General features: G+C 46.9%; 1 protein-coding gene across 7 annotated transcripts in view; it reads right to left on the bottom strand.

Annotated features, from left to right (window-relative positions):
* The window catches only part of PLD1 (phospholipase D1), a 56434-nt gene that overhangs the window by 33500 nt on the left and 6927 nt on the right, over positions 1–16007 (bottom strand). For all 7 annotated transcript variants that reach the window (XM_054386365.1, XM_054386360.1, XM_054386363.1 and 4 more), the window contains 6 exons: positions 15539–15604; positions 8517–8575; positions 7771–7863; positions 5050–5202; positions 3767–3916; positions 1010–1093 (listed from right to left, as the gene is read on the bottom strand). In XM_054386365.1, coding sequence (XP_054242340.1) covers positions 1010–1093; positions 3767–3916; positions 5050–5202; positions 7771–7863; positions 8517–8575; positions 15539–15604 — 605 coding nt within the window. The remainder of the gene's footprint in view (positions 1–1009; positions 1094–3766; positions 3917–5049; positions 5203–7770; positions 7864–8516; positions 8576–15538; positions 15605–16007) is intronic.

The raw sequence follows: 16007 nt of genomic DNA, 5'->3' as shown, positions 1-16007 counted from the left end.
GATAACAGGTCTGAAATGTGATGTTTTTGCATTGCTACCTGGTGTTGCACATGGGGACCCTGGAGCACTGCATTTATCTGTGGTCATGGTAGGAATCAGATTTGCCCAAGTAAATACTAACATCACATTTAATATTCTCATAAGAACTAATCCTCCCAGTTCCTATGGACAGGGGATCAGTAGTAAGAGGTTCATTATATATATGGAGAAAGAGGAGCACAGAGACACTGCCCAAGGTTAAAGAGGATGTCCAAGCTGTGGCTTGGGAGCCTGTCCTACCATCCCAACCCTAAGGTCCAGGCTGGCTCAGCCAGATTAGCTCCCACAGAAGGAAGACACAGACAGCTGCAACTGGCACCCAGGCAAAAACCTCTGCCCCCAGCCTGTGAGAGCATCCTTCTGCCTCAAACAGAAACCAGAGCACTGCATAAACATACTGAATGACAAATTAAGAAGGTGGCAGAGACAGATCCTCCAGCAGGTACACAGCTCAGAAGGGACAAGCCTCCCTCTCCACTGCCTGGCCCATTTAAGAGCACAGTAAAACTACACTCATTCCAAGATGCTCTCATCACTGGCATGAGACTCCCCAAGACAGTGAGGAGGAGAACCTGAAGCAGGACCACGTGGGAAGAGCACCATTGGAGGTGTTTGAGCATCCACATTCCTTTATGCACTGAAAGGCATCCCTGCCCCTTGGGTTTGCAGGGAGTGACTCCCCTGAGGAGCACCTCCAACTACCACCTTTGCAAGGCAGGTGGTGCTTTCATGCAATTTCAGGCCTTTCCTTGGAAGGAGACAACCAAGCTGTTGATTTCAAGCAGGCACTTTTGCTGCCAAGCCTCCTGAAAAGGCCTTTGAACGCAACACAGGGAGATGTTTGGGTGTGCTGCCAAACCATCTGGCTGCACGGCTAGCTGCCATACTGTAGGGCCTCTGAACAGTGCCACATTGTCAGGCACGTCCCAAGGGAGACAGTTGGTCAACATCCAAATCTGTAAGTACAAACCACCAATCTGTGATGAAAATTTCTTCCTTAGCTGCTTCCATGGCATTCGCAACATCTTCAAAGTACCACTTGGCGTTCACATACCTGTGAAAGCAAACAGAGCACAGGTTCAGGTTTCCATCCCCTGTGTTAAACAAAGTCCACAGCTGAAGCCTGGTGGGGTCCTGTGTTAACATCATTTACATTCTCTTCTCAAAAGCAAACACAAACCTGACTTCAAGAATTAAGACGACAGAGTTTAACGCTGCTATTAGCTTAATGAAACAGCACAGTAAGAGATTATTAAGTGCCACTTGGCACTTCTGCCAACCACATGCAATATTCTTGGGTTCTGCTTGACATGAGATCTAGGTTTGGCTCTTAGGAAAGTAACAGAATCACAGAATTAACCAGGTTGGAAGAGACCTCCAAGATCATCAAGTCCAACCAGTCACCCAACCCCAACTAGACCATGGCACAAAGTGCTTCATCCAGGCTTTTCTTAAACACCTCCAGGGACATCCACCCCACCACCTCCCTGGGCAGCCCATCCCAATGGCCAATCTCTCTTCCTGTGAAGAATTTCTTCCTAACATCCAACCTAAACCTCCCCTGGCACAGCTTGAGACTGTGTCCTCTTGTTCTGTCACTGGTTGCCTGGGAGAAGAGACCAACCCTCACCTGGCTACAACCTCCCTTCAGGTAGTTGTAGACAGCCATAAGGTCTCCCCTGAGCCTCCTCTTCTCCAAACAAGCAACAGGACAAGAGGAAATGGCCTCAAGTTGCAGCAGGGGAGGCTTAGATGAGATATTAGGAAATTTTCCTTTACTGAACAAGTGGTCAAAGCATTGAACCAGGCTGTCCAGGGAGGTGGTGATGTCACCATCCCTAGAGGTATTCAAGAAATGTGTAAACATGGCACTTTGGGATATGGTTTAGTGGGCATGGTGGTGCAGGGTTGATGGTTGGACTCTATGACCTTGGAGGTATTTTGCAACCTTGATGACTCTATGACTGTAGAGAGGTGTTTGCTTTGGTTATTTGGCAGCAGTTGCTGCGAGGTAGGAGCTGCAGTGGTAGTGCTGCATGGTAGGAGCTGCAGTGAAAGCACCACAAGGCTCTGCCTCCAGCTAGAATAATTTTTTTTTTGTGTATGTGTGCTTCTGGGAATGGCTTAATGCAATCAGGTTATGCTCTGGACAGAGGATTTCTCCTGGGACTGCTGTGTGCACAAAGCCCAGCCACACAAATTGGCATTTGCTGATTCCCTTTCATTGCAAAGCCAATCTCAGTCTGATGCTGCTCTTCAACCCAATGAGTGACACTTGCACCTGAACACATCTGTGTGGTGCCTGGAAGGGCAATGCTGCCTTTTACAATGAGAATTGGCCTTGCAAATAGAGTGAGAACACATCTGGCATTTTAGAGCATGAAGGATGTGACTAAACTATTGGTGGCAAAAAAGCATGGCAGGACAGGCTGCAGCATAGCTGCTTTTGGAGGGAGCTATGGAGAAGGAGTAGCCAAAGCAGCAGACATTTTCAATATCACCTGTGTTACTGTGAGTTTATAACCCAGAGACCAAAGACCTAAACCCCTGGGAAACAGCTCTTCCAGAATCAGAGACTGGGATAAAAATTGAAGCCAGGAACATCTTAATGAAAATGCAGTTCTGATTTTAACTCATAAGCACCCTGGCAATTATATGTGCATAGAACCATAGAATCATTTTGGTTGGAAAAAGACCTTTAAGATCAAGTCCAATCATTTCCTAACTCTACCGAGTCTGGCACTAAACCATGCCCCTCAGCACCACATCTCTGCAGCTTTTAAATGCTCTAAACATCTCCATGGATGGGGATTCAACCACTTGCCCGGGGAGCCTGTTCCAGTGTTTGAGAACCTTTGCAGTGAAGAAGTTTCTTTTATAACATCCAATCTAAACCTCCCCTGGTGCAACCTGAGGTCATTTCATCTTGTCCTATCACTTGTCACTAGGGGAGAAAAGACTTCACTACAATTACCTGAAAGGAGGTACTTCAGGTACTTCTGCCTTCTGAAAGCTGGATAGAACGAGATGGTCTTCCCTCAGCCTCCTTTTTTCCAGGCTAAACTACTCTATTTTTATCCTTATGATACTAAATACTCAGCATGCTCACACTCAGACAAATCCATGCTTTCCCAGTGTCATTAGCTGTGCCATAAAACTGTAGCAGGACCACAGCAGTCCCATCACCAACACTGCTATTCCACTCCTGGTGAAATAAGCCTCATTTTTTCACACACAGAATCACAGAATGCTAGGGGCTGGAAGGGACCTTCAGAGATCATCCAGTCCAATCCCCCTGCCAGAGCAGGATCACCTATACCAAGTCACACAGGAACTCATCCAGGCAGGTCTTGAATAACTGCAGAGAGAGAGAGACTTCACAACCCCCATGGGCAGCCTATTCCAGTGTTCTGTCACCCTCAGAGTGAAATAATTCTTCCTCTTGTTTCCATGGAACTCCCTATGCCTCACCTTCCACCCATTGCCCCTTGTCCTGTCAGTGTGCATTGCCGAGCAGAGCCTGGCTCCGTCCTCACCCTTTATCAACATGAATGAGGTCTCCCCTTAGGCTCCTGCTATCCAAGCTGAAGAGCCCCAGCTCCCTCTTTAATTATCACCAGTCCCTACAGACACCAAATGCTGCCAGCTCTCTCCGTAAGGGCCAGAGTAACACAGGCGTGAGCTGAGGCTGCTGCAGGCAGCAGCTCCCCGGCAGCGCGGTGCTCACCACTTGGCCAATGTGTTCTCCTGCACGGCGGCGTAGGAGCCGAAGCGGTGCTCGGTGAGGAAGTCCTTGCCGTGTTTCCGAATGAACTCGTCTATGCCCTGCCTCCACCACTGGGCATGTCTGTAGCTGTTGCACTTCAAAATCAGCGACCTGCAAAACAGACCACACGTGGGGCAGGGTGCTGAAGCCACGAACGTTCAGTTGGGCTGCTCTGTGGGCAGCTGCTTCATTGATAAATACATCTCTGTCACTCTTAGAGTCATAGAATCGTCAGGGTTGGAAGGGACCAACAAGGATCATCCAAGTTCCAACTCCCCTGCCATGGGCAGGGACACCTCACACCAGATCAGGTTGCCCAGAGCCACATCCAGCCTGGCTGCAAAAACCTCCAGAGATGGAGCTTCCACCACCTCCCTGGGCAACTTGTTCCAGCATCTCACCACCCTCATGGTGTAAAACTTCTTCCTAACATCCAATCTGAATCTACCCACTTCTAGTTTTGCTCTGTTCCCCCTGGAGTCCTATCGCTACCTGACATCCCAAAAAGTCCCTCCCCAGCTTTCTTGTAGGCCCCCTTCAGATACTGCAAGGCCACAATAAGTTCTCTTTGGAGCCTTCTCTTCTCCAAACTGAACCATCCCAACTCTCTCAGTCTGTCCTCATGGGAGAGGAGCTCCAGCCCTGTCACTCTTGTTTTATATAAGTGAAAAATAAAGGATTTGCTTTGATGTTTTGTTTGCAAAAGAACATACCAGCCCTGAGCTGCTCGAAGCAGCGTTAAAAAAAAACAACCCAGATTGAAACCAATGGCAGCAGCTAAACTTGGAGGAGAGTTGGACCTGGCTAAGGTTGTCCTTTTTTAAAGGATTCATTTATACTGTATGCTACTACAAAAGCATTAAGTATCTCTTTACCCCGACCAGCATGTCTTTTGGGTAATGCCCTGGTTGGGATGAAGAACACGTCCCTGCTTGCAGCATGGAGGAACAAAGAGCCTAGGACATTACCACAAGCAACTGCTGCAAGACCAGAGTCTGCAGCTCAACGTGCTCCAACACCCCCAGGCCTGAGCAATAACCACAAGGATGGACTGAGGCTACAAAGGCCTAATTAAGGCACAGGAAACGATCAGCATAATGGGCCAAACCCCCAGCAGGGACAAAGGCAGCAGCAGCTGAGCCCTGCGGGAAGCTGAGCTGCACCACTTAGCCCAGCACACCTTGTTAACCCCTCCCAGAGAGCAGCACTGAGTCCCTCTCTGGAGCAAAGCTTGGATTTCTTACCTACAGAGATTGTCGATCTGCAACCCGTATTTCGTTTCTGTTTCTTTCTGCCCTATCTTAATGTTGAATTCTTTATCCACCAGCAGGACAAAGCTGATGGCCCCCGAGTCTGGCTTCATGTACAGCAGGAAAGAGTCCTTCACCACCAGCCACCTGTATGGGCACAACAAAAAGGCAACTTGTATCTCACCTTGCTCTGTACATCATGAGGCATGAAAAAAAGCCAATAAAATGGAAAAGTGCAAATCTTTTATCAGGGCCAGGAAAGCTTTCAACTACATGGATTTTTTTTTTTTTCAGGGGCTAGTCCAGGGTATGGTCTTAGGCAGGAAAGTGCTTGTTTTATAAACTTGGGTAATGAGGTGGAATTCAATACAAGACTTTCAGAGCTATTTGCATAACTCCTTTTTACAGAAGTCTTTGCAAACACAGATTTCCTTCTCTAACAAAAACCAATGAGAACCTCCCTGCCCATAAATCTCCCAGCCAGGTGTCCCAGCACTGGGCAAGATGCAACAAGGACTCCTCCACCCCAGATTTTTATTCAGCTTGTATGCTACATGAGGGTGACTTGACATTTCTAATATTAATTATGATGCTGGAATCACTTTCACTCCCATCAAAATGAAGTGTACAAGGCATTTTGGAAAGCTTTTATTGCCAAGCAACGGGGACCCTGTTAGAAACACATGATAGGAGATGACCAGCAGGTTTTACAGAAATAACGTCGCCTGAAGGCAACTCAGGGAAAAAAAAAAAAAAACAACAAAACAAAATACAAAATTCAACACATTTTTTGCTCTGAATGGCATTTCTAATTTTTCCTGCTCCCCTCCGCAGCGTATCTGGGGTAACCAACCCCCTCTGTCCCACACAGGTCTCCACCACCAGACCTCTGCTTCATTCTTCTGCACACCCAGAAACACACAAAGCAACAGAAAACATTGCAAAAATCTGTTCATTCTCCTATCTTTAGTAACAGCCTCTGCTTCTCACCTACTTCCAGATCCCATTCTTTTTTATTTTTTTTCAGAGCCCTGAAAGAGTTCTCACAATCACTTCTTGTCTGGTGCCAAAATACCCACTCCCTCTCTAGCTGGCTCATCATTTCACTCCCAAGAATCCCATGGGATATATTCCCAAGAATTTGCCTTTCTGTTGTTCCAAGACAGTTCTTCATGCCCATGAAATCCTGCCTGTTCACATTCACACCACCACCCCACTCTCCTCCTTCTCATCCCTTTCCACAGCCCCTGTGGCCACAAAACAACCAACCTGCTCTAAGAAGTAAAATGAATTTAAAGTGCAGAAAACCCAACACCTTGTGGGGAAAATGCTGTCCAGTCTGCCCCACACTCGAGGTGAGTTCTGGCCCCAGCTTGACCTGTCCTCAAAACCTTCGCTGAAGTAACTGCCTCTGGGAAATATTTCTGTTAGTTGATTATTTATAGATACTGTCAGGCCCAGCAGGCTTTGATGGACAACTGGTGCCCCTCTTGTGCTGCTCTGCACACAATCCCCACTCAAACACTTCTCCCATCCTTTTTTCAGGCTCTAAAGGAAAAAAAAGATCCATCAGAGCTGAATGTGCTTCTGTCCCCACCAAAGCTTGAGCTCTGAGAGTAGAGTTAACTGAGTGGTATCAAGAAGAAAAGGCTTTCCCCTTGTCCCCCCTACATAAGAGAGAAAAAGAACTGGAGACAATTTAATGATTCCATCTGAAAGAAGGTCACCTTCATCTCCTTGTGCACTCATGAGAGCTCTTCTGCAAGATCACCTTAAGAAGTGCTGAAAAGACTATAAAGGAATAGGACCTTTCCTTCAGAAAAGATTTTGTGGGAAACCACAATTTCAGATAAAATTAAGGACAGCCCATTGGCAAGACTAAAAGCCAAAGGTGGATAATGCTTGGGGAAGCTCTTGTAGACCAAGAAACTGCTGCTCCAAGGCAGAGATGTGCTCCTTGGATTTTTCACAAGGAATTATTTGCCTGGAAAAAAGAAAACTGAAAACTCTAGGCAGCACCCCCTGCTTTTTCTTGTGCACACATATCCCTCCACAGCACACATCTCCCTGTCCTGCAGCCCCAGGACACACTGAGATTTAACACACAAGGTAAAGGGACAGGGACAATAAATGACATCTGTCCACAGCACGTGGGGACAGGGTGGCTTGTGAAAACTCCTCTGAGAACACTAGCATTTAAGCACCTGCAGTAATAAGGAAGAGGCAATGCATTTAATCCCAAGGTTTATTGCACCAAATATCTCGTTTAATCCAGCTCCAAAGCAGCCCAGATAGCATTTCAATTAATTTATTTTCTTTTTGTAAATTGAGGAAAGGAAGCTCAGAAAGCCAGGCTGAAATGTGGCTGGGACAGTGTCACCAGCCGCATCCCCTCCTGATGGCATAGAGCCTTCAGGCTGCTCCCACAGCAGGGAAAACTGGGCACAGACTAAGGGATAACTGCCCTTTCTGCCAGCTCAGGGCTGTAGGAAATCCCAGTTTTCCTCTGGAGCAACGTTATATGAATCCAAAGCAGAAGGAAAAAGCACATCAGAGATGAGTGGAATAACAGCCTACGGACCCTGTGACCTGACAAAACATAGCCAAAACCAGAACCTCTCTCAGACCTTTTGAGAGAAAAAGACAAAAGACGATTTGTGTGTGTGTGTCTGAGGAGCACAGAGCCTTGCCACCTCCCTCCTGTCCCAGCAGTACCTTTTGGACCATCTGTAGCACATCCTTCCTTGGCCGCAGCAGTTCAGGCCGGGAATGCGGTGGCCCCCGGAGCGCTTCATGATGAATCCTTCTCTGCAAGGACAGAAGCACGGACAGGATGGGTGTCATGGCTTGGTTGGAGGTGCAGGAGCAGAGGATACTTGATGGACCTCCCAGCCCCTGTGCCTAGGGATGGCTCCTACCACCTCTAGCCACACCCAAGCAGGCTCTGCACCATGCCCTGCAAGCTGGAAGAAAGGAAAAACCACCTGCCCAGAAGGCAACCCCACAGAAATGCAGGGCCCTTTTCCATAGCACAAACAGAACAAGTGGGTCTATAGGTTGCTGGAAGGGAGGAGGAGAAAACCTGCAAGCCAGACCATGTGCTGCAGACCATGTCTCACAAAGCAACCCACTCCCCAAACTATTTCCCAAAGCTGGGGCATTTCTAGCTGAACAGCAGTCATTTTTTTTTCATTTGGGATGGCAAAGTATTCCCCAGTCAGTTAATGGCAAGAAAGGAAAGCTGTCAATCAGAACAGTAGTCATTTATAAAGCCATGCTCTTGGGGAATGATAGAATGGCTTGGGTTGGAAGGGACCTTTAGAAGTCACCTAGTCCAACACCTATGCAGCCAGGAGGGACACCTTAGACTAGATCAGGTTGCTCAGAGCCCCCTGCAACCTGGCCTGTAAAGTTTTCAGGGATGGAATCATAACTCAACAAAGACACAGCTCACAACTCACATGCCCTTTGGTCCCAGGTCGTGGATGAATGACAGCTGGTTTACCCCAATGAACTCCATCTGGAGAAAGAGAAAAAGATTCCCCCATCTTTCATACCCTGAAATCCACAAAACTTGATTTGTTGAAATGATTTGTCAGAGACAGAACCTGCAGAAAATCCTGAGCAGTCACCCACCATCACTTCAACATCTTCAAAAAGACCAAGAAAAGTATTTTAGTTTGGGGTTTTGTTTGATTATTTTAAATGTGCTTTGGAAAACACATTGCAGGCAACCAGGATAATCAAGATCAAACGCATCACAGGACCAGACCCACCTGTATCCTCCCCTCCTGGATCACTGGCTGAAACAAGGACTCAAAGCTTGACACTGTCTGGGGGTCTGTGTGAACTTGTCTGGCTGCTCTCCTTCCTGCAGTGACTCTCACAGAAAGGCTGGAAAAGCTCCCAGAGCTGGGAGCACCTTATTCCCTTTGAATTCCCCATCACATGGACACAAACCACCTGAGGGTTCAGCACCTCAGCCCAGGAGCATCCTCCAAAACCATGGCAGCAGGCCATGTACACTCCACTGCCTTGCCTGTCCACAGGACAGTCTCCAGACTTCTGCTGGATTGGATGTGGCACTTGGTGACATGGTTTAGTAGTCATGAGTTCTTGGGTGACAGGTTGGACTTTGATGATCCTTGAGGTCTTTTCCAACCTTATTGATTCTGTGATTCTGCACACACCTCCACAGCAGACAGCCTGGAGAAGCCATGTGCCACACTATTGTATTTGGCAGCAAAGCTCAAGTTCTAGTGATCTATCACCTCACAGCTTCTCTGCTTCAGCAGAGGCTGCAGAGGAATGTTAATGACAAACAAAGCTGGTGAGAAAGCACAACACAATTACATTCACCTCTAAAAATAGGGCACCAGGCAGTTTTGGCCAGCAGGCTTCTCTTGGCACAGCAGGACATTCCTGACAGTCTGCTGGTTATTAGCCCTGGGCTCTGTGAGCAGGGAAAAACACCTGCCCCAGGCACCCCAGGGCTTGGGCAGGAGCAGCCCTGTGAAGGAGCTGCCTCACATGGCAGAGGTTTGCTGCAGCCAGGCACTTTTAATTAATTATTACATAGAATTGTCTCAGTGCAGGAGGGTGCTCAGGGCAGGAGCTGCCCTCCCTTTTGGGCAGGCAGTAAGCTGAAGGGAACCCTCTGACCACATGCTTTGCCAAACAAGCCTGCTGGGACAGAAGCCCAGGACTCAACCCACACTTCTGACCACAGTCGAGACATAAGACAGCTTTGAGGCTAGCTTCAGGCCATGCCCATCCATGCCCCACAGCAACTCAGGTGGCAGCACCCAAGGAAGGTGGCCATTGTCACCTGCTGTTTGGAAAAATCAACCTCATGGGCCTCATTAGCAAAATCCCATTTTGCACAGGAATTAGAAGGGTGGACCCATATACCTCAGAGGTATTTCCAAACACCAAGTGTAACCAAGAGTATCAGTAAATTTGGGGCAAAAATCTACTTTAAAGCTGAATCTGCCTTATGGTGAGGCCAGCACAGGCTCCCTTTCCAATATCATTTTCCACCCCTCCTAAGATGTGGCAGTAGGACAGAAGATCCTTCTCCTCATGCTCATGGGGCACTCCCAAACTTCTCATGTCAGTAAGGCCAACAAAGGATCTCTTGTTCTCCTCTGAGTAGCTCAAGGACATAAAGTGACCTCTATTTAGTAGAAGCCAACTTAATGCCCTTGGTTTTGGGTGGTTTCAGCTGTTTTCAGAAAGTGGCTAGAAGAATACATTCCATGATTTTACTAACAATCTTGCTATTTCTGCTCTTATCATGCACTCTGGAAACCCACCAGGACTGACCTACCAGTGTCTGAGCTGCTTCTTCATCCCTGGAGGTGTTTAAGGCCAGGCTGGATGAGGCTCTGGCCAGCCTGATCTAGTGTGAGGTGTCCCTGTCCATGGCAGGGGGATTGGAACTAGATGATCCTTGCGGTCTCTTCCAACCCTGACTGACTCTATGATTCTATGACATTGAGTGGAATGGGGAGCATCCACAAACTCAGCATATTTACCAAAGATTCCAGATGAAGTCTTATGCCAGCTCTTTGCCCTGGAGCTCATTTTAATTTCTTCAGAAAATGGCTGGCACTCCCCATCAGACAAATCAGAAACTCAGACACCACTCTCACAAGCAGACACACAAAACCCAACCCCACACAAATGTCAAAAGCCTTTGAAAACGTTGGCTGCAACCAGAAAGCTGGCAGCAATCTGAGGAGCACTGCAAGCAGAGAAAGAATTGTCCTCAAAGAAGCAAAAGGAAAAAACAGGAGGGAAAAAGAAAAAAAAAAACCAAACAACCCCCTCACTTGCAGAATCAGAACTATTACTCCATAGAAATGAGAGGTTGTTTGGCAAGCACAGCAACCTGCTCGTCAGCCAACAAGGCTTTGAAACGGCAACGAGGGTGACAGAAGCCCATCCATCCAACACATCCATCAAGCTGTGCCAATTAGAAGTCACAGAATTACTTGGAGACCTCCAAGATCACCAAGTCCAACTGCTTACACAGCACTGCCAGGTCACCACCGAAACCACATCCCTCAGCACCGCATCGCCGAGCGCTGGGTCGTAAAAAGCCGCTGATAAATTCCACCAGGCGGAAGGACAATTCCTCAGCGCAGTGGAAAAATATCTGATGGGCTGAGTTATTATCATTGTTGCTGCATTAGCTGTTTTTCCTGTTACAGTGCCTTCCAGCATGTGGCACTCACAGCAAAGCTGAGAGGGGAGGCAGAGCAGCGAGGCCCTTTCATCTCCTTCACGTCGGGATTCCTGCGCTGCCCAGCTGCCTCCCCAGGGAGCCACCAAACCCGCTCTGGTTTCAGAGCCTTCTGCAGCAGAATATTTTCAGGATGAGATCCAGGCCTAGGGAATGCAGTTTCAATGACATTGTAGTGGCAATAAAAAGAGAAAACTCAAACCAGATGGGAGCAAGGAGCTGCAGAGAGACAGGCTATGGAAGGTGGAGAACCAGCTGCAAGGTGCACGAGCAGCGCTTTGAGAAGCCAGCAACGCTGAGCACCTGTGATTTATGGAAGCCAACGTTTCACAGGGCAGCTGCATTTCAGAAAGACTTCAGCAGCTCTACACTGTGCTTTCATTTCCAGTCTCGTTCCATTTAGTTGGTTAAAAACCCCAGAAAGAGTTGATTAGCAGCTGTGGCTAGCAGTAAAATGGAATTATGTCACTCTGCAGAATAATGTTGTTCAGCAAAAGATGATTGCTGTACCCTGCACAAAAAAAAAAAAAGGCTTGGATCCACCCCCAATTTAAAGAAACACTGAACAGGTTAAAAAACTAAAAAACACTGAAGGGTTGGGTGGAGACCTTTGCCATGGTCTGCAGATCCCAAGTGCCATATCAGAGGCAAACCAGCAGCCACTCTCACATATCTGAGCTGTTTTTACTGCAGATGAGATTCTTACACTCTAAAACTCACACAAAATGTTAGACACAGACACGTTGGTTCAACCAAATCTTATTTTTTTTTGTTTTGCTTAGGTATCTTTCAACTGTTGCAGCTCATACAAAAGAAAAAAAAATCCAAACCCAAACAACCAAAAAAGCCCAATTAATAACATTTTTATGAAGTCCATGGGCTCCATTTCTTAATGTTTTGGGACTCTCTTCCCCCAAATTCCATTTCCCAGAAAACAGTGTGGACAATTAGCACTTTGAGATGCCCACAACATTCATTTTAACAATAATTGCCTTGAAACACTTCAGCCCAGAAGTACTAAAAGAAGGTTTTGGGAAGGACTAGAAGACCTGAGATTTAATCATAAGTCACACAGCCAAAAGGAAAATAAAGCAACATAATGAGAGGCTGTGAAGCCTGGGGTCTGATCACAAAACAATCATCTACCAACCTACTTGTGAACTCCACACTAAACACCCCATTGCAGTGAGTGCTGAGAAAAAGAGAGATGTGAGAAGGCTGTAAATGTTATCAGAGCTTCCCAGTCACAGTGAGGGACACACAACAGATCTCCAAACAATGATGCTTTAGTAGGTTTTATTTCCACAGCCTGCAGGACTGTCACCTGGAAAGGCTAGAGGAGGCATAACCCCTCTCATGTCATGTGGTCACTGTGAACCTGACTCTCAACCCACCAGGGACTTCAGGACTGCAAAACTGCTGCAAGCTCGACTTGAAGGCTCAGCTCTCCCAGTGCATGGCATCTCCCCCAGGATAGTGTATCAAGTGATGAGCTTCTCACTGGCAAATAATGAAATAACCACCAATACAAAATAAAGGAAGTAAAAAAGCAAATCAATTACATTGCGCAGGTCAGATGGAAAAACATCTCTGAGGAGATGTGGTTGACCCAAGCAGGTTCTTCACAAGGACCAAGGGTCACACCTCAGGCAGGTCACAGCTTGTCATTGTAACTCCATGTCTGACTTAAAAAGAATTTTGGATTTTAAAAATACACCTTTGGGCATGGAGGAACACACACGAGTCAAAATGTGCTCCAGGATCAAGACGGTTACAGCATTTGTCAGCATCCAGGCAAAAAGACTTCTCAACCACAAGAAGAGCAAAGCCCTCATTTTGTTCTAAAGGAGGACAAATGCATTTCCAAGAAAAATGCCAGAAATTTCCACTTTAGTCTCCAGTCTGAGAATGGTTGTGGGGGTTGTTTTGGTGTTGGAGGTTTTTTTTTTCCTAAGGAAAGCATTTTTGTCCCTGTGTTTTCTGCCTGCAGGACCCGCTACCCTTAGCAGAGCCACCACCATCAGCAGCAAAGTCCTCACTGAAGGCTTTGCTGCAGCCAAATCTAGCAAAAGCCAACAATTAACTGAGAATTTATGTGCAAAGTGACATCTGGCTCTGAGGGCTGGGGACAGAAGGGTGATTCAGTGCAGAAGGAGGGGAGCACCCCACAGCTGCCTCGGCAAGGCAGAACTGCTCGTCTCCTCGCCCAGCCTCCACCCATGGCAGCCCGCCTCAAACCACAGCCTGGTCAAAGGTTCACCCACGTTCTTACACGAGCAGAAAGCCTCCAAAACACTGGAAAGGAAAGCAATGCCTGCCTAAGAGTGACAAGTTGGATCTGCAGTGTAAAATAGCTCTCCCCCGCTGTGCATATGCTACTGATCAAAATTGCCAAGTTATCCTAGCGTTGCCTTTAGAACAAAAGATGACTATTTGCCACACGCAGATTAACACACATCTCGACTGCATGGGACTCCAGGCTCCACAGCCTGTCCCAGAGCAGCACTCTGTAAGGAACACAGTTCTCTCAGCCTGAGTCTGAAGATGTCTTGCAGCCCAAAGCAGGATGGCCCAGCCTGGGTGAGAGCTTTCCCCACGTAACATGGGTGCTCAACACACGGAGGTCTGCAATAAGGACACACACAGCTCTTGGGTATGACATCCACCTGACATCAGCTGTAAGCTGCCCAACATCTCTACACAACTGAAATCATAGAACTGTTTTGGTGGGAAGAGGCCCTTAAGATCATGAAGTCCAACTATAAACCTAACACTACCAAGTCCACCACTAAACCATGTCCCTCAGCACTACACCTACATGCTTTTAAATACCTCCAGGGATCTGGACTCCACCAATTCCCTGGGCAGTCTGTTCCAGGGCTTGACAACCTGTGAAAAAATCTTTCCTGATGTCCAACCTAGACCTCTCTCCAGCCGCATCTTGAGGCCATTTCCTCTTGTCCTGTCACTTGTTACTTGGGAGAAGTGACCAACCCCCAACTGGCTCCAACCTCCTTTCAGGAAGGTGTAGAGAGCAAGAAGTTCTCTTTTCCAGGCTAAATAAATTTCCCTCAGCCATTCCTCATAAAACTCATTCTCCAGAACCTTCATCACCTTTGTTGCTCTTCTTTGGACATGCTCCAGCACCTCAACATCCATCTTGGAGTGGGGGGCCCAAAACTAAACCCAGTATTTGGGGCACAGCCTCACCAGTGCCAAGTACAGGGGGAGAATCACTTCCTTAGTCCTGCTGACTACACTATTGCTGATACAAGCCAGGACACTGGTGGCCTTGGCCCCCTGGGCACACACTGGCTCATATTCATGCAGCTATCAACCAGCACCCCAGGTCCTTTTCTGTTGGGCAGCTTTCCAGCCACACTTTCCCAAAGGTGAAGAGCAGAATAACCTGCACACCAACAACAGCTCAGTCTACATTTCCTGCTTGTTTGAAAACCAAGTGTTCCCACTTATCCCTCCTTGCTCAGAAATGTCACTGAGCTCTGCAGCTACTCCACACATGCATGATAATACAAAAGACAGAGCCATTATGCAACCAAAAAGAGGGAAATAAGTTACCATCCCAGGGAGATGTTACAGCTGCAGCTGACAGGTGAGGACTACTGAAGAAACATTTGAAGATGGCTTTCAAAGGAAATATTTTTGCTTTAATAGGTCTGAGGTTGGATTTGACATCTCTTCTCATGTCAAAAAGACTATTGACTTGGGGAAAGAAGCCAATACCATCTCCCTTTGGAAGTGCCAAAATATCCAGAGATGAACAGGTATCACTCAAACTCAACATCACTGATGTCCAGTGAAACTGCACCAAATAGGAAACTGAGATAATTCTGCACCCAGGACCACACACAAAGCCCAAACTGAAGGAGTGATTACAAATATGGTTTGGACTCCAGTTGCTTGAACATGCAAGACTTAAACTTATCATAGTTAAGACCCTCCAGAATTCAACAGAAACCTACTACATCATACACAGACAATGGAGCAGCTTGCCCGGAGGAGGTCACTGTGTTGTAACAGCAACATCCAAGACTGAGACAAACTTCCTTTGGTTTTCATCATATTATATCCATGTTGGAGAACTTGGCTAAGCCAAAATGTTTGCAAAATGGTTGTAAGACTTTTCTCCTATAAGCTGCATGTCCTCCTCTGATCAGTTCAACACATGTGAAGCTGATACTCTTTAGGTGTTTAAGCCAACTAATTTCTACTTACTGTTCCATGGTAATTCCTGTACATTGGCATCTTTAGGATCTTTGTCAAGTAGTCTTCCAGCTGTTTCTACAATTAAAACATTAAAACTTCAGGTAAGATGGAGAAACTTAAGGAAAAAAAAAAACCACAATCCAACTGTCTGACATTAGGAGACAAGGGATCAGACAGTTCTCAGTTTGAAAGGGTGAATAAACACATTATTTATGTGCCCCTGGAAGATGATAGCTCAGCAGCAAAAACAGTTTGGTCACAGGTTGTTTACTGTTCACAGATCTGTGTTTGTACTTTCCACCAGCAGACCTCTTCTTTGACACAGTCGCTTTAGAGGTCAACTTCTTTGTCTGCACCCAAGTTTCAGAAAAATTTTAAATACAAAACCCAATTCCTACCATTTCTGACCCTGACAAAATCAGATTCATGGGAAATCACAGCTTCAGATGCACCTGAGAAAGCCTGTATCAGCAAAACA

The sequence above is a fragment of the Indicator indicator genome, chromosome 13 (assembly GCF_027791375.1).
Source record: "Indicator indicator isolate 239-I01 chromosome 13, UM_Iind_1.1, whole genome shotgun sequence".
NCBI lineage: Eukaryota > Metazoa > Chordata > Aves > Piciformes > Indicatoridae > Indicator > Indicator indicator.
This window is presented reverse-complemented; position numbering and strand designations above follow the sequence as displayed.